This window comes from Trichosurus vulpecula, chromosome 8, assembly GCF_011100635.1.
Source record: "Trichosurus vulpecula isolate mTriVul1 chromosome 8, mTriVul1.pri, whole genome shotgun sequence".
Taxonomy (NCBI): domain Eukaryota; kingdom Metazoa; phylum Chordata; class Mammalia; order Diprotodontia; family Phalangeridae; genus Trichosurus; species Trichosurus vulpecula.
In genome coordinates this window covers 207,000,598-207,023,879 of record NC_050580.1, presented here as the reverse complement: position 1 = coordinate 207,023,879, position 23,282 = coordinate 207,000,598, and the positions used below count along the sequence as shown (strand labels likewise).

The 23,282-nt window shown below is 37.6% G+C and overlaps 2 protein-coding genes across 5 annotated transcripts in view; one reads left to right on the top strand and one right to left on the bottom strand.

Annotated features, from left to right (window-relative positions):
• The window catches only part of SIPA1L1 (signal induced proliferation associated 1 like 1), a 376,548-nt gene that overhangs the window by 124,656 nt on the left and 228,610 nt on the right, over positions 1 to 23,282 (top strand). The gene's annotated exons all lie outside the window — the stretch shown is intronic.
• LOC118830071 (adenylate kinase isoenzyme 6-like) lies at positions 3,147 to 3,662 on the bottom strand. Its single transcript, XM_036736954.1, has one exon. The coding sequence runs from the start codon at positions 3,660 to 3,662 to the stop codon at positions 3,147 to 3,149; it is 516 nt and encodes a 171-aa protein (XP_036592849.1).

The window sequence follows — 23,282 nt, the reverse complement described above, 5'->3', positions numbered from 1 at the left end:
TGTAGTACAGTAAGTACTTTGTAAATTTTATAGTACTCCCAAAATATAAGCAATTATTGTTCCTACTACCACAATATTCTTTGGAGCGTCATATATAATTGCCAGGATGAATGCCTCTTCAGGGTGGAGTCCTTCTTGATGTTGATTTGAGCTCTCCTGCAGAGTATTTTCATCATAACCTCACTCATGTTAAACTATGAGCATATTCTTTATGAAGAGTCATTTATAATAACAGCTAGCATTTATGTGCCATTTTAAGGTTTACAAAGCACTTTGCAAGACATTTTGGCATAGAAAATGGAGAGCTGACTTGTGAGTCAGGAAGACCTGGGTTTACCAGACTGACCACCCCTGTCACACACCTGTTGGGTAACAACTGGGCAAGGCACTTACCCACTCACTGTGTTCCACAGAGGAGAGAGTTTCCTCCTTGAGAATTACTTGTACTAGTGAAATTGCTGGTTGGTCCAAAAATATGTCAGTTGTAAATACATTTACATACTAAGGGGTGGATTTCTCTCTTACTCTCTCTTTCTCACTCCCCTCCCCTCCCCACGCATACTCACACATGTATAAATATATACATATGTATTTTATACATCCTGGATAATAAAACATTGTACCCATGTACATGTAGGGATATCTTGGCTCCCCTGAAGAAGCAAATTATGCTATTGAGGTTATCTGGCTGCTGATACAATGGTGCTGAAACAACATTTAGAGCTACATTTTTCTGTTGTCCTTGAGAATCCACAGATAAGTCATCCTCATCATAGTTTTAAAAATCATGTTACTTGTATAATTTTTGAAGTGATTATACAGTTGTTAGAAATGAACACGTTGCAGAAGCACTTGAAGTGAATGTCATATTTTCTTTGAGGTTGGTTTGCTTTCAGCATTTGCTTGGTTATGTAACATCCTAGAGAAGAAGAGCAATAAATATATTTTTAAGTTTGTTTAACTAATCATGGCTATTTTGTCAGGTTGATTTCCATATTAGTTTTTTTTTGCATCTACTTTTACTAAATTGAGTTCATAGTGCTTATTGGATGAAAAGAGACCCAAGCTCTAATTTTAAAAGAAAATAATTTTTCCTTCAGTACTTATTACACTAATGTAGGACTCCATTAGAAAATTAGTATTATCCTCATATTTTAGGTTTTTTGGTATGAAAGTGTTGTGATGTGCAAGGGGCATTATTTAAAAGATACCAAATCTGTTATGCAGCAGAGTACTTTATGAGTATATTGTACTTAGACATGTCTATTGACTGTTTAAAAATAAAATAATTTTGTATTTATAGAAGAATTTGTTAAATTCATAGTCCTTCTTCATAAGAAACACCACACACAGTAGTTGGTGATTTTACAGATGAGGAAACTGAGGCCCATGTGGTATAATTTTCCAAGAGGTCTATATATAGCACGTTCAGTTCTGCCTCATCCATTGCTTATCCATGGATATTCTTTCCAGACTCTCATTCTGTAATTGGTTTTTTTTTTTTCTTTCTCCCCACAGAGGATTGAGGTCCTTTGGCAATTGAGGATGGAGAAGAATGTAATGTCCTATCTAGTACTGTCACTGTTTGAATGGGTTGGCTGTAGAAGACTTTAATTTTCTTTTTTCTTTGAATGAGAGAATGAAAATGCATTTTTTTAAGCTCTGTGTACCGTGACTCTATTAAGTGCTAGGAATACAAAGACAGACATTGAGATAGCTCCTGCTATCAAAAAGCTCACATTGTAATGGGAGAGGTGAAACATATCACCAAGTGGTAGCCAGGGAAAGGAAATTTTGGCTTGGGGAAGTGACAGGAATGATTGGTGGAATATTATCACAATTGATTGATACTTTTTAAAATATATATAATTTATTTTTTTCTAATGACATGTAAAAAACCAATTTTTAACATTCATTTTTTATAATTTTGAGTTCCAAATTCTTTGTCTCCTTCTCCTCTTCTGTCATTGAGAAGGCAAGCAGTTTGATATAGCTTATACATGTGCAGTCATGCAAAAAATCTTTCCTATATTAGTCATGTTGCTGAAGAAAACCCTTCCCCCAATAAAAAAGAAAAAGTTTTTTAAAAGTATGCTTCCATTTTCATTCAGACTTTATCAGTTCTTTCTCTGGAGGCAGATAGCATTTTTCTTCGTAAGTCCTTGGGAATTGTCTTGGATTACCATATTGTGAGATTAGCCAAGTCATTTGCATTTGATCATTGTACAGCATTACTGTTACTGTGTGCAATGTTCTTCTCTTGGTCCTACTCACTACACTTTGCATCAGATCATATAAGTCTTCCCAAGTATTTCTGAGAACATCCTGTGCACCATTTCTTATAGCACAATAGTATTCTGTCACAGTCATACGCCACAGTTTGTTTAGCCATTCCCCATTTGATGGATATCCCCTCAATTTCCATTTCTTTGCCACCACAAAAAAGCACTGCTATAAATATTTTTGTACATATAAATGCCTTTCTCTTTTTTAATTTTAAATCTCTTTGGGATACAGAGCCATTAGTAGTATTGCTGGGTCAAAGGGTATGCACCATTTGATAGCCCTTTGGCCATAGTTCCACATTGCTCTCCAGAATGGTTGGATCAATTCATCTCTCCATCAACAGTGTTATCAGTGTCCCAATTTTCCCATATCTTCTCTAACATTTATCGTTTTCCTTTTCTGTCATATTAGCTACTCTGATAAGTGTGAGGTGGTGTCACAGAGTTGTTTTAATTTGCATTTCTTCAATAGGACACATACTTTTCTTTTTTATTTATTAGTCAGCAGTTCTTACTAGCATTCATTTTTTCATGTCAAGTATTAAAGATTTCCACCTATTTTCTCACATTTGCTTATTCTTTAGCAGTTAGCCAAAATAAATGAGAATGCTGAATATTACTAAACTTAAAAAGTCCTTAATATCTTATTCATTATATTTGAGGTTTTTCAGTTTTCTCATGGAAAAAAAATTTAGTCATAATTCAACTTTATATATTGTCCACCTGCTACTTCTACAACGCAATCCTAGAGATTTGGTGTATGCTGTCTTAATTTCTATTCTATGGGGAAGGAGAAATCATCAAGAAAATCTTTAACCATCATGTGGAAAACCTTGAAAGTCCATGCTTTGTTCTCAAGGTTCAATTGTTATCTTTTATCCACTGCTCAATCCATTTCATTATCTGATCTAAATTATTCTCTAGTTCTTCTGGTACATTGCTGGGCAGCTGGTGTGCTATTTCATAGTTGTAGGAGGCCATGGCTTCTTCATAAAGAATTTGGAAAATTTCACACTGAATATTGTCCTGTAGTTTCTTTACACTGTATCCCCTCTTTTCAAGTCTGGTATATAATACAGAATTATCAATTTGAAGCACAAAAACAATATGAAACCATAGTTCAGGGAAGAAGTCACAACCATGGTAATCAACAATAACCCCACCTTCTTTCATTTTATTTTCTAAGTCATGAACTACTCTGTCCTCATCCAAAATGGGACATTCATATTCTTCTTCAAAGCCATCATATAACTGTCCTTCTTGTGCTAAATCACCCACATTAGTGTATGTCAGTCCTGTTCTTGATGCAAGTTCTTTACCTAGTGTGGTTTTTCCAACCCCTGGTGTACCCATGAACAGGATGTTGGGCAGCCTCATGGTTGTGGTGGCGCCGGCTCTGCCCTGGTTTCATTATTGACAGTATTTTTTTTTATTTTATTGCTGTGCCCTGAGCAAGAGATGCTTTTGCAGTACAAGGAGGGGTGTTAACCTGTGGAGGCAAGGTGCAATGTGAAGCACAGTGTGGTTTCCTGCCAGCTGGATATAATGTCCTTCAGTAGTTTCAGTTTCCACTTTCTTAAGAAAGCTCAACCCCAAAGCAGGAGTTGAAAGGCTGAGTAGATTGATCAGTTAGGTAGTCATCAGACACTTATCAAGCATTTACTATGTAGCAGGTATTGTGCTACATGCTGGGGATACAAAGGAAGGTAAAAACTGCCCCTGCCTTCCAGGAACTCTATTTAGTGGGGGTGACAGTATGTAAATTACTAGGTACATTCAAGGTCTATATAGAGGGAAAGGCAGTAGCAGCTGGAGCTGGGGGAAGAGGGGAGACAGGGAAAGGCTGTCTGCAGAATTTGGGTTTTGAGCTGAGTCTTGAAGGAAACGGGCAAACTCAAAGGCAGAACTGAAATAACAGCTGGTACAGAAGCATGGGAGGTGGTAGGTGGGATGTGCCATGTGAGGAACAGCAACCTGGCCTGTTATGGACCACATAGTGCATGGGAGGAGGAGGCTGGAGGGGGGAAGGTAATGTTTAAGAATACTGGAAAGGTAAGAAGTGTCCATGTTATAAAGGGCTTTAAATACCAAATGGAAGAATTTGTATTTGACCCTGTAGTTAATCAGGAGTCACTGGAGTTTATTGAACAGGAGGGTGACGTGGTCAGGCTTAAGTTTTAGACAAATTACCTGGCAGTTGAGTGGAGGGTATATTTAAATAGGAGAGAAGTTTGAGGTAGTGATACCAGTTAGAAGATGATTTCAGTTCTCTGGGGAAGAGGTAATGGGCCTGAACTAGGGTTGTAGAATATAGATTCTGGCAGTGTGGTGTTTAATATGTTAATTTAGGTGTGGCAGGGCAGACTGCAAATTGGCTGTGTATAAAGCAGATTTCAATGTGAATTATGTGTACAATTTACGTTGAGATAGTTTCATTTTAATATTCACGTTAGGATGATAGGCTTTGTTCTTCTTTGATTTAATAATAGTTTTTGCTAAACCCTTGATTTGGTGAATCCTCTTGAAACTCAGCTGTACTGTTTCTAGCTACTGCTTCTGCTTTCCTATGTGAAGTTAATTGCTTATAGAGTAGCCTTTGTATAGGACAAAATTAGCTTTGTTTGGGTCTCTGAACTATTTTAAGATCTCAGCTGGACATTCTTCACTGATAAAAATTTTAATGTAGGTCAAATGTAGAATCTGACTTTAGTTTAAAAATAGATAGTGACTTTAAACAACTGCTTTGCACTATTAACTTGGTCAATCGAGGACCCAGGATAGATTGGTTCATATGATTCATATCCCTCAGTTCCATTGCCGTAAAGACGGTAGTCATTGAGATGCTATATCAAGACCATGGCATTTGGATGTGGAAATTAGTCTTCATGTTATGTTAAAATTACTTGTTAATTTTAACTTGGTTTATCCAAATCATAATATTTACTTTAAATAAACTCATAGCATAGCTATGCCTACTTAATTCGTAGTTGAGTTTTGAAGTTGGGCTGGGAATTAACTTGTGTGTTATTAAAAACAAAACGTGTCTCCCCTCTAGCACCATATTCCCTCCCCCTCAAAAGACCCCCTACCCTCCAACAACATTGGCCAATTTATGTTAATTTTGAGGTTGTAAATAAAAGATATGCTTTTGAGCTTGACTGAGGTACTCTGCCTCTAGGAAAAGTCTAAATGATGAATTGGAAAACTTTCATGGAAAGCAGGCTACTGTTTGTGAGGCATAGAAATGGGAAATGAAGTGAGGAGCAGTGTGTTACAGTATGTTGGACCATAGAGTTGTATGGAAGAGAGTAATGTATAACAACACTGATAAATTAGAAAGGAGCCCAGGCTGCGAAGAGCTTTAAAAACTAGAGAGAGGGGAGTTTATATTTGATCTTAGAGGTAACATTGAATCACTGGAATTGAGTCAGGGGAGGTGACACTAGCAGCTGTCTGGAGGAGATGGATTAGAGTGAGAAGACTGGAGACCAGGAGAGCACAAAAGAGATTATTTTAATGGTGAAAGCTGATTAGGACCTGACCTAGGGTGTTGGCTGTGTGATTAGAGAGGAAACTTACACAAGAGATGTATGTTATGGAGATAGAAATGATAAAATTTGACAGTTAGTTGGATGTATGTTGGATGAGAATGAAGGACTTGAGGATGACACTGAGATTTTGAATGTGAGTAATTGGAAGGATAGTTATTACTTCAGCATTAATAAGGAAATTCACAGGGCGGGGTGGGGGGGTGTTTCTAGAAAAGTTGATGAGTTTTGAATGTGTTAAATTTGAGATGCTTATTGTCCAAGAGGCAAAGCTGGCAACTGGAGTTCAGGATAGAAACTAGGGCTGTATATATAGATCATGGAGTCATGATAATTTAATCTCTGAGAAGTCATGGATTTACCAAGTGAAGGTGTTTAGAGAGTTTTTGAATATTTTATAGTTAAATTTAGTTCAAATACTAGCCCATGCTCTGTTTAACTTTTAAAATAATTGTGCCAGAGTAGTGTGAAAGGTGGTAAAGAGTGCTAAGAATCAGAGTTTTTAGACTGCTATGAATTTGTTGATTCCCCAAATGTGATACACTTGTTCAGTGACCAATGAGTAGACATATTGTTGGGAGAACTGAATATCAGTCTTGATATTTTTGCTGTAAACAAAGTTAAAGGAAGAAGGAATTTGCAGATAACAAATGATATTGAAAAAATTAAATAAGTTGTATCCTGAAATACAGGAAAATACTTTATACTAATGTCCCTGAATTGGCTTTGTGTATGCATTTAGACCATCAGCATGGCAGAGAGAAGATCAGAATTAGTAAAGAGCAGAAAGAAAAAATAAGAAAAAAATGCATAGTTGAGACAATTACATTCTGAACCATAATAATCAGTAATGAGAAATGGGAAGTTAACACTAGAAATGATATTAATGAAAATCATAGCAATTTTATGCAGAAATTTAATTATTTTAAATCTGTATCTTGAACAAGAAGACAAAAAGAATCCAGGAAGTACCTTAGTCAGCAAATATTTGAGTTACTTGCAAATTGAGGAGAAATGATAGGCTAGAGAAACTCTGATTTATATTAAAAATTGCTTTATAAAATCTCAAAAAGGAGTGATTATGAGCAGTATCATTTCCTAAAATAAAAAGAAGCAATGGAGACTATTAAAGCAGTTCAAAGAAAGCTTGGCAAGAGAACCACCTAAGTACAGGGTTCATTCCAAGAGAATTTAGTGAAAGTGAAAGGAGGACCACTAATAAAAAAGAAATTGCAAAGTTCTATAAATCTTACTGTAATAAGCTACTTTCACCATAAAAGACACTGGAACCACTGTACATCTGTAACATCTCAGTTTCAGATTTGCTTATAGTGGTGGTACAAATGGCACTAAGGAAAACAAACAGCTGGAGTGACCCAAGTCTCCAGAAAGGAGATCTGTGCTAGAGGAGACGTAATTGTGAGAGGGCTGATATGCAAGGTATCTGAAGAAGAGTAAAATAGACAAGATGAGATAACAACCTCAGACATTACGGATACCAAAAAAGCCAGTTGAGAAATCAGTACAGCTACCAACCTCTATATACGCTACTCTTCTGGCTATGCTTTTTTTTTGGCGAATCATTTTTACATGAATTGAGAACATCCTTGATGAGGGTATTCATAGGGAATCAGTATGGTTTTTATAATTCTTAAGAATAAACTAGACCTTTATCGTTTTGCAATTAACCGAAAGATTTAAGAGAATGTAATGCCATGCTCTGGTTATTGTTTGATCATGAAAAGGGTTGACTGTGTTATGTTGTGGTCTTTTTGGACATTCTAGTAATTAAACAATGTTTTTCTAAACTCCAGACTACTGTAGACTGTATTTTAAATGGGTGTTTTTGAGCTTGTTAGTTAGGATCACAATGCTATGCTTCATGAGGAAAATAGTTGCCCTGTGAAAGAGAGAATAAAGACATTCTTATTTGTTTAGAGCTTAGGGCAAAGTACAGTTCTTTCAGTATTGTTAATCTTGTCTTTGACTTTTAGAATTTCTATTTTGGTATTTAATTAGTGTTAAAAATTTATTGGTTTAGGTTTTTTTTTTTTTTAAGGACTATATCTAATTCTTCGTTCTGTTCTTTTCTTTTGTTGATGAAAATGTTTAGGGATATGTTATCTTTTAGGACTACTTTGAAACCTAAAAATTTTGTTATCTCATTGTGATCATCTTTGACATTATCTTTGTCATTATCTCTACTGTTTCTCTGATTTGTTCTTTGACTCACCAATTCTTTAGAATTAAATTATGTAGTTTTCATTTAATTTTTAATTCTTTAATCCTTTATTGAATATAATATTCATTGTGTTATGGCCAGTTAAAGCTGTTTTTAATATTTCTGTTTTTCTATACTTGTGTCTTTTTGTGTCCTTCTGGTCATTATTTGTAAGGGCAGCATGCAGTACTGAGAAAATGTTTATTCCTTTCTAGTTCCATTTGGTAACCTTCAGCAGTCTACCATATCTAACTTTTCTAAAATTACATTTAAATCTACTACTTTTTTTTGGTTTAGATTTGTCGAAGTCTACAACTCATTTAATTTTTTTTTCAAGCATTTAGATGCTATGCCATTAGGTGAATATATTTTGAGTACTGATGTCAATTTATTAGCTATGGTATCTTTCAGTATAATGTAGCTTTCCTGTGTATTTCTTTTATTCAGATCTATTCTTGCTTTTGCATTGTCTTAGATCATTATCTCTGCTTTTTGCTTTTCAGCTAAAGCCCAGCAGGTTTTGCTCCTATCCCTTATATTAACTCATGTGAATCTTTGTTTCAGATGTTTCTTGTAAAAATACTACTTTCTCATTCATTCTGCTCTCCTATTTTGTGGGCAAGATCATCCCATTTACATTTCCATTTATGATCATTTATTGTCTTATATCCCTCTATCCTAATATCTTTTACTTTTTTCTTCTTTTCCCTCTCTTTTTCAAAGATGAGGGTATTGAAATATGTACCGCCTGAAGTTTGCCTTTGCTTCCCTGCTATCTACTCTTTTCCTTGTCCAGAGCCCCATCACAGACTTCTTCCCTCACTTTCGATACTTTTAAACCTTCATCACAGGACATCTTCCAAGGTAGGAACTTGTTTTACGAGGACTGATGTTTTAACAATCTGGCTAGCAGCTGCTGGCATGCCGGGAAAGCACAGGTTCTTTTTATCTGCTTAAACAGGGAAAGCACGGTGAAGGGGTTGACCAGCTTACTTTAATCCAGCATTCAGTTAGTTCAGGGGAGCATACAGACAAGCATCAACAGACAGACCAAATACAGACTACATTCAGTTAGTTCAGGGGAAAAACAGCCAGCACCCTGAACTTTAGGGCATTCATTTAGTTCGGGGGAAAAACAACCAGCATACCGAACTTCAGAATAAAATACAAATAAATTACAGATATCAACAGACAGACCCAATACAATTCATAGTTACCAACATCTAGGTTCAGCCCGAGAGCTTGGGCTGGCCCAGAGTCACGCTCGCCACCGCTGCCACGCCAACTGGAAAAAGGAAAAGGGATCTTCAAGCTGTCTTCTCCCCTCTTATAAAGTTTTTGACATCATTAAGCGCTGCCTGAATGACCGGGGCCAATTGGTTCTTGAGTTGGCCCCTCCCCCTAGGACCCTGGGAGGTTCACATCCACTAGACTAGGTTAACACCCAATAGGGCATGGCTCTGGAGTTAACACCTCCCTTCAGCCAGCCCCATGAATCATCACACAGGAAGTTCTCTGCTCCCGGGCATGGGTCTCTGGGCTTCCTGCCCTGGAAGAGGTCACACGGGAAGTTCTCTGCTCCCAGGCATGGGTCTCTGGGCTTCCTGCCCCGGAAGAGAAGCAGCAGACCCAGCATCCAGCAAGGCTCAATGAGATAACCTGAGTCACTCAAAGAAAACAAAGGCCACTCTGGCCACAACTGATCATCCCTGACTCTTCCTTTTCTGTATCCCTCTTCTTTATTCTCTTCTCATTCCTTCCAGTTTTCTTGTTGAGTTGAATACATTTCTAAATCAAAATGTGTACTTCCATGCCCCTATGCATGTGAGTGTTTTCTACCCTCTGATTGATTTAGGTGAAAGTTAGGTTCAAATGACCCCATTCCGCTATCCCTTTCTTCTGCTTTGTTTTATCTTCTACTATTTTTACTATTCCCCAATTACCTGAGATAGTAAATTTCCTCACCTTTCCTTCATCTTTTTTTCCTTAATGTATTCCATTTTCTTTCCCTTTCCTTCTTTTAAGATCCACAAAGCATAAGAAGACCACTCCAAGGTCCTCTGTGTCCTCCAACCCCATGGTCCCTGATAACATTAAAGTCCTGTCTCCCTTACAACAGTTCTTAAGCATTTTTTTAAAATTGTGGATGCTTTCAATAGTCAGGTAAGTCTATAAACCCCCTTCTCAGAATAATGTCTTAAAATGAGTAAAATAACCTACATATAGTTGCAAAGGAAACCAATTATATTGAATAGTTATTGATAAATACATGTGTGTATGCACACATATTCAAAGTTCACAGACCCCATGCTGTGAATCCCTGCTGTATTCACATGTAAACTCTTCATCTTTATGGAGTCCCTTCTGGCTGCTTATGTGTATTTACCCTTTTACGTTTCTCTTGTCCCACTTTTCTATTTCAGAGCTTCTTCTCAGCTCTGGTTTTTCATCATGAATGCTTGAAAGCTCTCCATTTTGTTAAAGGTCCATATTCCCCCCTTAGGATTATAATCAGTTTTGCTGGGTAAGTTATTCTTGGTTGTAAGCCTATTTTTTTTTTTTTGGTCTTTTGGAATATTTTATTCCAAGCTTCTCTGTTCCTTTGTGGTGGTAACTGCCAAAGCTTTTCAGATGCTGCCTTTAGGTGCCTGCTGTATTTTTTCTTTGATCTGGAAACCCTAGATTTTAGCTATGATATTTCTTGGAGTCTTCATTTGGGGACTTCTTTTAGGACATGACCAGTGGATTCTTTGTTTTCACTTCGCTTCCTGGTTCTCATAGTTTTGGGCAGTTTTCATTTGTGATTTTTTGAAAAATAATAACCATGCTCTTGTTTTGGTCATAGCTTTTAGGTCCTTCAATGATTCTTAGATGTATTTCTCCTTGACTTGTTTTTTAGGTATATATTTTTATAGATTTCTTATATTTTCTTATATTTTTAAAGTCTCCTGACTTTAAGTTAAAATTTCTTGTCATATAGCATCATTAACTTCTATTTCATCCATTCTGTTTTTCTGAGAGTCTGATACTTGGGAAGTCTGTTATGTCCCCTTTACTGAGCTATCAGTTCTCTTAACAGTGCCAGCTAGTACGAGCTAGCACTTGTATGACATTTGAAGGTTTGCAAAGTGTTTCACAAATGTTGTTCTGTCCTTATAGTAACCCTGGGATGTTGGGGCTATTAGTAACATCCTCATTTTCCAGATGAGTAGACTGAGGTAGATAGAGGTTAAATGACTTGTTCAGGGTCATAAAACTAGTAAATATTTGAGGCCCCATTTGAATTTAGGGCTTCCAGACTCTAGGTCTAGTGATCTGTTAACCATACCATAGTGTGCCTTAGGTCTTCCAAGTCTTTCCTCCAGATCTCTCATTTCTTTCATAATCCTTTCTCAGAAGTCCTCATTTCTAACATTTTACACTTCCTGCTTCATTTCTTTTAGGAACTCTAGTTGAACCTTTGGACAGGCTATGTCTTTTCTGAGGGTTTGTCAATGTGGAATTACTGTCTTCTGGGCTTGTGTCTGGGTATTCCTGGCTTTGTAATAGTCTGTAATAGTTCTTGTTTTCTTTGATGTCATCTCTTCTTCCTCCCTCTAGATTTGGATCTAGGTGAGCCCCTACTAGGACCACCAGGGGACAGTTGCTAGACCTAGTCCCTCTCAGTTAGCTGGAAGGGTCTATAGGTTCAGAGTGACAGAACTGTAGGTTTACCTTTAGTCCGAAGTTTAGGTTACCCACTCAGCCCTTGCCAGATTCGTGGCCCACGTGTTACCACTTTATATAAGCTCATTCTTTTTCCTGTTCCTTGGCCCTTTATAGTGGTAGTTTTAGCCTACTTTCTTGTTGAAAATCTCTTCATGGGTCGTCTTCAATGACCTCCACTCCAGTGCCTGCCTCAACACCTCTGCTTCTCTCCCTGTGCTGACATGGGCTGGAAAAATGACCCATCATGGTTTCTACTTGTATTTCCTCATCACCATTTGGTCTGGTGCTCTTTCTCTATGTTTACTATAGGAGTTGTGAGAGAGATCTGGGTCATACTGTTTCCATTTTTCCTTTTAATTCCATATGTTTCTATTAGCGGTGGTGATAATAGCGATCTCTTCTACTAATGATGTGGGAAAGTATCAATGGGATCATTTCTCAACTTACTTTTCCCTTTCTCTTTCCCCCTTTGGCCCTTTCTTCTTTCCCTTCTCCCTCTCCTCTTGCCTTTTCCCCTTCTCATTTCTTCCCTTTTCCCTTTCTGTTTCCATCTCTATCCCCATTCCATCCTATCCCCATCCCTTCTCTCTACCCTCATCATCCCCATCCCATTCCTCCCCTGCCCTCCTCTCCTCTCTCCTTCCTTTCTTGAATATTTGTCTTTAGGTACTTATATTAAGGATTTTTTTTAATAAACCCAGGTTCTAAGGAAAACTCTCCTGGGTTGTCTTCTAATACAAATTTATCATTTGAAGAGTGACTTAAATATTCTTTCCAACTGCCTGCAATTTGAGCTTATTTAAACCAATCCATTGGTAGTATTTTGTCACAAAGTAATGGTTTTTATAAAGCATTTAGGGAATTTGGGATTTCAGTCTGGGCTTGTTTTCCTAAGGATATTAAACATTAGTTGGTATCCTATTAAAAAAAGTACTGGTCAACTCTTGGTGTGTTCATTAAGTTTGTTTTACTTGGCAGAACAAAGTGAATTTACCTTGACTTTAAAGCAACTTGGCAGGAGAATCCAGTGCCTATTGTATAGTGTGGGCCTCCACTGAGACAAACAACGGTTATGTTCTTAGACATGTTATGTTGATTTAAACTTTGTATATAAAATTTTTTCATTTTGATGTGAATATTGGTGTGCATCAGAATCAAGCTGGAGCATTTTATTAATGGTCAGAAATATAGAAGAAACTTTTGTATGTTCCTCTATTCCTGGAATGTTTGAATAAAAACAGAGATGAGATACCTCCTTGATACATCTTAACATTCTACTCGCATTTTCCATTGTGTTAAGAAAAGCATATGCATCCTCTCCTTGACTATCTCCTCCTGCCCTACCTCCCCAATTCTAGAATACGTGCAAGTAGCTTTTGTCTAATTTACCATTTAGAGAGACATAACTCAATAAAGTCAGCTGTATTTGAAAAACACAAATAAAAAAATCCCATATTAATTTGTGGAGATTTGTTGACCCCTTTCATGCAAAGGGATGGGGAATGGTGGTAAGAAAGATGTGCTGGCGTACTGGGTCTGTTCAGAAGGAGACAGTGGGGTCTCTGGTATAAACCCTTCCAAAGGGGAATGTGGATAAGTAGGCATTTGATTGGTGATGTTTCTTTCCTTTGATCATTTTGCAAGGAGAACTCAGATCAAAGCAAGGATGTCTGTAGTTATTCTGAAACTTAGAAGTAAAGAATTGGAAAGTTTATCATTAAACAAACCTCACCGGTCTGTTACTTTAAGGATAGAGGAATACTCCTGCCTGACCTTTTCTGCTTTCTTATTCCCCTCGAGTTCAGTATCTCAAATAGTTGTACATGTAGAGGCGTGCCTGTGTCACAAAGAATCCAAACTAGAACTTAAATCCTTTTAAGGATGTAAGTTCCTATGTCCAATTAGAGGGAATTTTTCTGTTGGGTTGAGCATTGGGGCATTTGAACTGTGAAGTCCAATAACCCTGATTTCTTGATTCTTGAAAGCAGTAAAAAGTAGAGGAAGCTCTGGCAGGCATTACCATGCTAGAAAGGCTTCAGGTATAGTCCTGACAAGAGACTATGATATACTTTCTAAGGATGAGCAACCTTTGAAACATACCAACAAAAAACCAAAGTGGCCCTCATTCTGTGTAGCCTACCTTCCACAGTGATAAGGGCAGAGGGTGGAAAGTATCACATAGATTTTAGATAATTTATGAATATAAATTTAGCTATTTATATTTTAAATTGAGATCTTTGTTCATTCACCAACAAATAGACATAGTAAGGAAGGAATTGAATCATGTTAATCTTGACATACTTAGTATAGATGAACCCAGCAGACAAAAGGAAGTTTCAGCTAAACAGGACAGCTCACAAGTTATTCTTGGATAAGCCTCCCCCTCTGCCAAGTAAATAAATAAAAGTCAAACAGGCTTTATTATGCTTCCAAAGACAACAGGAAGAAATTTCATGACATATTTCAGCCTTTCATATTTCAGTATTCATGATAAGTATTTTTAATATTACCATCATGGAAATAATTACTGCTTTGTGCCAACGTGTATTGTAGAAGATGACCTACAGGAATTCGATGAAGAACTTGGGAAAACCATCCAAGTTAAATCACTGCATAATTTGATATTCTGTAACTTCAGTGCAAAGGTCGGCATAGGATGGAAAGGCAAAAAGATGTTGAAAAATAGGTACAAGAGTAAAGAATGAAGAGACCAAAGATTTATAGATCACTAAAAGTTAAGGGCCAGGTATTACAGGGAACGTCAAATAACATTTGAAAAAGGGGGTTGATTGTATTTTAACAGACTGCAAACTGCAAGCCACTTTGAATAAACTGTCTTTGGATGTCATGAGCTTGTTACAATCAAGATAAAAATTAAGACAAAGCTGAGAAGAATAAACATAAAAAAAGAATAGAGCTTGCTATAATAGTGATTGCAGTCTGATCTGTTTAAACTACGGATGTCTAAAACTGGGAAATGGATAGAGGAATGTGTATCAACACATCCTAATGCAGTTAGGTCCTAATTAGTACAAAAATGAATTCCTGAAATGGTTCATTGTGTGAATACCATTGCCATATTTCCATTGATCTGCAATCGATGACCGCATTTTACATAATTATAACTTAGAATTGCGTGAATTTGAATGCATGCAGTCACTTCAGAAGATTCATTATTCACACCAATTGAGCCCTAGCTTTAAATTTATGATTTATTGTAGTATGTCTAGTAGCCTCGGATTGGTATATTTTTTAAGGTCTTACACGTGCTTTTTACAGTTTGCTTCTTTCCTTGATTTTCAGAGTGTCACCTTTCACTTAGTGGTGGTCAGTGAATCTGCTTTCAGACACTCCCTTCTCTCTTTCTGATTTGCTGTTTCTAAATATTGTATGGACTAAGAGACTAAATGTACTATGTGTAAAATTAAGAACGAAGAGGCTCTAAGTTAAGAGCTTAGCCTAAGCTATATACAAATCCTCTTAATAAAAAGATTTGTTCTTTGAAGTTTGGATTCAGTTAAGGGGTCACACTTGAGAACCTAGAGGGCCATTTGTGGCCTGAGGCCGCAAGTTCCCCACCCCTGGCTTAGGGACTTTCCTCCCAGTAAAGAAGTTGAGCTATAATTCTGGGACTCAGTGAAGTCTGTTTTAGCTCCTCAGAAGTGTTTACGGACTGCTTTCTGTAAGATCAGTTACATTTACCATATTATCCTTAGATAAGTGATGGGTCACTATGCATGCTTATTTTCATTGGATCCATGATCCAATTATTAAATATTTTCTCACTAACAAATGTGTATTGGCATGCTTTATAACATTGTCTATTCTTGCTGATGTATCATGACACTCCACTCCTCAAACATATCCAATCTTGGGAGATAGAGGAAACCTTTTAAAAATAAATTTTTATTGATATTTCCTGTTTATTATATCCCATGTATCTGTCTGTCTCTCTCTCCCTCCTCCTCCCAGAGAGCCATCCTATATGACAAGTAGTATTTTTTTTAAATTTATTTTTTATTTTTAGGTTACAGCACTCAGTTCCACAAGTATTTGGGTTCCAAATTTTCTCTCCCTCCCACTCCTCCCTCCAACCCCCAAGACAGCATGTAGGTTCTACATATACCTTCCCATTGAACTTATTTACACAATAGTCCAGTTGTAATGGAGAATTATAACCAATGGAATGAATCATGAGAAAGAAGAAACAAAACCAAATTTAAAAAAAAGAGAGAGAGAGCAAAAAGTTTGCCTCAATCTGAATGCGGACTCCATAATTCTTTTTCTGGATGTGCATAGCTTTTTCCATCATGAGTCTTTTGGAGCTACCTTTGAACCTTGCATTGATGAGAGGAGTCAAGTCTATCAAAGTTAGTCCTTACAGATATTGTGTCTGTAATCGTGTATATTGATCTCCTGGTTCTGCTCCCCTCACTCAGCATCAGTTCGTATAAGTCATTCCAGGTTATAATGAAGTCCGTCTGTTCCTCATTTCCAATGGCACAATAGTATTCCGTTACATTCATATACCGCAATTTGTTTAGTCATTCCCCAGTTGATGGGCATTCCCTTGATTTCCAATTCTTTGCCACCACAAAAAGCTGCTATAAATATTTTTCTACATATGGGTTCCTTTCCCACTTGTATGATCTCTTTGAGATATAGCCCTGCAAGTGTTATTGCTGGGTATGCGCATTTTTATAGCCCTTTGGGCTTAGTTCCAAATTGCTCTCCAGAATGGCTGGATCAGTTCACAACTCCACCAACAATGTAACAATGTTCCAATTTTCCCACATCCTCTCCAGCATTTATCATTTTCCTGTTTTGTCATCTTAGCCAGTGTGACAGGAGAGATGTGGTACCTAAGAGTTGTTTTGATTTGCATTTCTCTAATCAATAGTGATTTAGAGCATTTTTTCATATGCCTGTAGATATCTTTAATTTCTTCTTCTGAAAACTTCCTGTTCATATCCTTTGACCATTTCTCAATTGGGGAATGACTTCTATTCCTATAAATTTGGCTCAGTTCCCTGTATATTTTAGATATGAGGCCTTTTTCAGAGACACTAGTTGTAAAGATTTTCTCTCAGTTTTCTGCTGCCTTCCTTATTGGCTTTGTTTATACAAAAACTTTTTAGTTTAACATAATCAAAATTATCCATTTTGCATTTTGTAATGCTCTCTATCTCTCGTTGGGTCATGTATTCTTCTCTTTCCCATAAATCTGACAGGTAAACTATTCCTTGGTCTCTCAAATTGCTCATAGTATCAGCCTTTACTTCTAAATCATGAACCCATTTTGACTTTATTTTGGTATATGATGTAAGATGTTGGTCTATGTCCAGTTTCTGCCATACTATTTCCCATTTTCCCAGCAGTTTTTGTGAAATAGTGAATTCTTAGCCCAGAAGCTGGATTCTTTGGGTTTATCAAAGAGTGCATTGCTATAGTCGTTGACTACTGTGTCTTGTGTACCTAATTTATTCCACTGATCCACCACTCTGTTTCTTAGCTGGTAGCAAGTAGTTTTGATGACTGCTGCTGTATAGTACAGTTTAATATCTGATATGGCTAGGCCATCTTCCTTAGCATTTCTTTTCATTAATTCCTTTGATATTCTGGACCTTTTGTTCTTCCAGATGAATTTTGTTATTATTTTATCCAGCTCCGTAAAATAATTTTTTGGTAGTTTGATTGGTATGGCACTGAATAAATAAATTAATTTAGGTAAAATTGTCATTTTTATTATATTAGCTCAACCTAACCGTGAGCATCTGATATTTTCCCATTTATTTAGATCTGACTTTATTTGAATGAAAAGTGTTTCATAAATGTATTCATTCATACAGATTTTGGGTTTTTCTTGGTAAGTAGACTCCCAAATATTTTATAGTGTCTACAGTACAAGTAGTATTTTTTTAGAGGAAAATAAAAATTAGCACAAATGAAGTATATATTGGGAAAAGTCTGAAACACGTATGATGTGTAACACCTGTGGACCTCCCATCTCTACGAAGTGATGGTTGGGAGTATCTTCTCTTATCTCTTCATATAGATCTTCCCCTACTTTGTATTCATCACACACATCACTTCAAAGGGCATGGACATTTTATTCATTTTATTTGCATAATTACAAATTGCTTTCTAAAATGATTGCACCCTTTTACAACTCCACCAACAACGTATTAGCCATGTCTGTCATTCCACAACTCCTTGGACATTGATCGTTGCCATTTTCCCACATTTTTTCTAATTTGCAGGTGAAACTTCAGGGTTGTTTTGATTCGCATTTCTCCTGTTATTAGTGATTTGGAGCATCTTTTTTTTTTTTTTACCTTATAGGGAAACTTTTTTTTATTTTTTTTTAATTTATTTAACATATTTAGTTTTCAGCATTGATTTTCACAAGAGTTTGGATTACAAATTTTCTCCCCATTTCTACCCTCCCCCCCACTCCAAGATGGCTGGTTGCCCTGTTCCCCAGTCAGCGCTCCCCTCTGTCACCCCACTCCCCTCCCATCCCCTTTTCCCATCCTTTCTTGTAGGGCAAGATAAATTTTTATGCCCCATTGCCTGTGTATCTTATTTTCTTGTTGCATGCAAAAACATTTTTGTTTGTTTTAGAACATCTGTTTTTAAAACTTTGAGTTCCAAATTCTCTCCCCTCTTCCCTTCCCACCCACCCTCCCTAACAAGTCAAGCAATTCAACATAGGCCACATGTGTATCATTATGTATAATCCTTCTACAATACTCATGTTGTGAAAGACTAACTATATTTTGCTCCTTCCCAACCCATCCCCCTTTATTGAATTTTGTCCCTTGACCCTGTCCCCTTTCGAAAGTGTTTGTTTTTGACTACCTCCACCCCCATCTGCCCTCCCCTCCATCATCCCCCCATTTTTTTTATCTTCTTCCCTCTTCTTTCCTGTGGGGTAAGATTCCCAATTGGGTATGTGTGGTATTCCCTCCTTAGGCCAAATCTGATGAGAGCAATGTTCACTCATTCCCCCCTCATCCGCCCTCTCCCCTCCTCCCACAGAACTGCTTCCTCTTGCCACCTTTATGGGAGATAATCCATCCCATTCTATCTCTCCTTATCTCCCTCTCTCAGTATGTTCCTCTCTTATCCCTTAATTTGATTTTATTTCTTTTAGATATCTTCCCTTCATCTTCAACTCACCCTGTGTCTGCTCTCTCCCTCTCTCCCTCTCTCTCTCTCTCTCTCTCTCTATGTGTGTGTGTGTGTGTGTATATATATATATACACACACACACATATATATATATACACATACACACATAGATATATACATATGTACACATTCACCCATATATATACATAAACACATATGTATGCATATTCCCTTCAGCTACCCTAATACTGAGGTCTCATGAATCATACACATCATCTTTCCATGTAGGAATGTCAACAAAACAGTTCACCTTTAGTAAGTCCCTTGCAACTTCTTTTTCTTGTTCTTTTTCTTGATTACCTTTTCATGCTTCTCTTGATTCTTGTGTTTGAAAGTCAAATTTTCTATTCAGTTCTGGTCTTTTCACTGAGAAAGCTTGAAAGTCCTCTATTTTATTGAAAGTCCATATTTTGCCTTGGAGCATGATACTCAGTTTTGCTGGGTAGGTGATTCTAAGTTTTAATCCTAGCTCCATTGACCTCCGGAATATCGTATTCCAAGCCCTTTGATCTCTTAATGTAGAGGCTGCCAGATCTTGGGTTATTCTGATTGGGTTTCCACAATACTCAAATTGTTTCTTTCTGGCTGCTTGCAGTATTTTCTCCTTGATCTGGGAGCTCTGGAATTTGGCGACAATATTCCTGGGAGATTTCTTTTTGGGTTCTATTTGAGGAGGCGATCGATGGATTCTTTCAATTTCTATTTTGCCCTGTGGCTCTAGAATATCAGGGCAGTTCTTCTTGATAATTTCTTGAAAGATGAGATCTAGGCTCTTTTTTTGATCATGGCTTTCAGGTAGTCCAATAATTTTTAAATTATCTCTCCTGGATCTATTTTCCAGGTCAGTGGTTTTTCCAATGAGATATTTCACATTATCTTCCATTTTTTCATTTCTTTGGTTCTGTTTTATAATATCTTGATTTCTCATAAAATCACTAGCTTCCACTTGCTCCAATCTCATTTTTAAAGTAGTATTTTCTTCAGTGGTCTTTTGGACCTCCTTTTCCATTTGGCTAATTCTGCCTTTCAAGGCATTCTTCTCCTCATTGGCTTTTTGGAGCTCTTTTGCCATTTGAATTAGTCTGTTTTTTAAGGTGTTGTTTTCTTCAGTGTATTTTTCAGTATTTTTTGGGGTCTCCTTTAGCAAGTTATTGACTTGTTTTTCATGGTTTTCTCGCATCCTTCTCATTTCTCTTCCCAATTTTTCCTCTACTTCTCTAACTTGCTTTTCCAAATCCTTTTTGAGCTCTTCCATGGCCTGGGACCAGTTCATGTTTTTCTTGGAGGCTTTTGTTGTAGGCTCTTGCACTTTATTGACTTCTTTAGGCTGTATGCTTTGGTCTTCTTTGTCAGCAAAGAAAGAATGCAAAGTGTGAGACTGAATCTGGGTGCGTTTTCGCTTCCTGACCATATTCCCAGCCAACTAACTTGACCTTTGAGTTTTTCAGTGGGGTATGACTGCTTGTAGACTAGAGAGTTCTATGTTCCAGGTTTGGGGGGGAGGTGCCAGCTCTGGCACACCAGCACTGCTCCTTCCCCAAGAACCCCCAACCTGGACTGGGCTTAGATCTTCAGCAGGCTGAGCACTCCTGCTCTGATCCACCACTTAATTCCTCCCACCAGGTGGGCCTGGAGCCGGAAGTAACAACAGCTGTAGCTGCCCCACCTCCACTGCCCCCGGGGCTGGAAGCTGAACTCCTTCTACTCCCGCAGCTTTTCCCACTAACCTTCTCTGCAGTCTTTGGTGTTTGTGGGTTAATGAGTCTGGTAACTGCTGCAGCTCACATATTCAGGGCGCTAGGGCCGCCTTCGCCTGGCTTCTGGTCTGGATGGTCCACACCGTTCAGGCTGGGTTCTGCTCCACTCCGTTCCTACCTCCCAGCTCCGTGTGGGATAGACCTCACCCAGAGACCATCCAGGCTGTCCTGGGCTGGAGCCCTGCTTCCCTCTGCTGTTTTGTGGGTTCTGCCATTCTAGAATTGGTTCAGAGCCATTTTTTATAGATTTTTGGAGAGACTCGGTACGGAGCTCACACTAGTTCCTGCTTACCAGCCGCCATCTTGGCTCCCTTATCACATCTTTTTTTTTTTTTTAACATGTTTGTGAATTCTTTGCAGTTCTTTTGAGAACTGTTTGTTCCTATCCTTTGTGCTCATATATTCCAAAATATTTTTGGCAGCCCTTTCCTTAATAGCAAATAGCTGGAAATAAAGTAGATGCCAATCAATTGGGGAATTGCTAAGAAAATTGCTGTAATGAACATAGTTTAATATTACTGTGCTGAGTATAATAGATGACTGGTGGATTCAGGGAAGCATGGAAAGAAATGAAACTTTAGCACTGCATGTTAGGCAGTGTTCTTGGTGGATACAGGCTCACTCTAACAGGGGTGAGGAACCTGTGACCCAAAGCTACATGTAGCCCTCTAGGTCCTCAAGTGCAGCTTTTTGACTAAATCTAAACTTCATAGAAGTGAAGATTCAGTCAAAGAGCTGGATCTACAGGGCTACATGTGGCCTTGAGGCCACAGGTTCCTTACCCTCTGACCTAATAAGACTTTGGTTCTAGTTCTCCCTCTGACACATACTAGCTGTTTTTCCCTTGCCTAAATTACTTAACCTAAGACTTAAGCGCAAGTGTTGATCTAGGAATTTCTTCACTTAGTATTTCCCGGTAATTGTGAGATTATAGGTCTGGTCTCTGCCCTAGGCGCCCCCCCCCCCCAGTTCCCTCAAAAAGGACTCCAACTAGATGTAAGGTTGTTGTTATTCATCCTTCATTTTAGAAGACATATGTGTAATTGGATTTAAATGAGGCAGAGTTGCACAAAGTCATCAGCAGCTAGGTGGCACAGTGAGTAGAGCACCGGCCCTGGAGTCAGGAGGACCTGAGTTTAAATTTAGCCTCACACACTCCTAGCTGTGTGACCCTGGGCAAGTCACTTAACCCCAATTTCTTCCCCACCTCCCCAAATAAATAAAAGTCACTTATTTATGTCTCCACTTTAATTGTAGTGTACAGTGTTTATTCTGTATGCCGTGTAAAACTGCGGTAAACAAAAATCTTTCCAAAATGGATTCTTTGATCCTCTTCTGGACAAGTTTTGAAGGCGAAGAGACTTGCTAATGATTTTATTGTACTTGTCACATCGTCACTTTTAACATTTCTAAAAACATTTTTGTGAAGCCAGTGTAAAGTGAATCTTTCCTTGTACTTTTGCTGGTATCATGTATTTAGCACTTTTAAAATATTCTGAAGAGAAAAGACAAAGGGGTCAAGGTTTGGCACTTATTTACTATGACCTTGCATTGTTAGTTATTTACGTGTATTGTCTCCCTAATTGGAATATGAGCTCTTTGATCACACCTTCCAGCATCTTGTGTTATCTCCCTCTCAGTGCTTTTGCCCAGAGTAGACACTAGCTACTGGGGTGTCAGTGGGCAGATTGAAATGGTATAAGTTCAGGGTTTTCAGAAACACTTGCCATATGAAGGAGCTTGTTACCTAGTGATTGTGGCAGTGCAGCATTTGTCACCAGGGAGTACAGAACAGGAATGTTGATCGTACTTACTTGAGAAGGCTGTCTCAGACTTTTTGATCAAATTGTGTCAGTTAAATGTTCCAATTAGTGAGTTGAGCCTGTTTATTCTATGAAGTTTTATTAGTGAAAAGATCTCTCCCCTTGCCTAATTTCAAAATTCCACAAAGGGTATAACTGTTTAGTAGAATTCAAGCCAAACGCTCAGTTATTACTATACAGAAGAAAGCAAACACTACACTCTGATTTATTCAGTGTGTATTTGAGTAGAGGGATGTGGAGAATTAATGAAACAAAATGATGGCTTAATAAATCTGGTGAATGTTAGGCTGATAAAATGTGTACGTGAAAATTAGTGTAAAAACTCAACTTTTTTGGGTCTGTCTTTAGGAATCTGTTTCTCCTATGTTAACTTTGTGTAGTGTCATCTTCCAGCAAAAGAGATAATGTTCCACATCCGTTGAAGATAAAATAAGACCCACCATGGCTTACAAAATGACAGTTTTTAAAAATTTTGTGTTAGCAAGCAAACAAAATGAATCAGAGCTGAATAAGCAGAAATGGTACTTGTTTCTCTAAGTAAACTGCCATCTGGTTACACATTTTGAATACTTCTCCCCCCCCTTCTTTATGCAAAATGTGGCTCAAAATATGCATGTGTTTTTTTTTAAATGTCCAGGCACTAATGTGCACTGTCTAAATATGAAAAAATAATTTTTTTTATTATGTTTGCCAAATTTTAATGTGGCTTTAAAAAAAATCTGAAAAGGCAATATCAACCTTTTCAT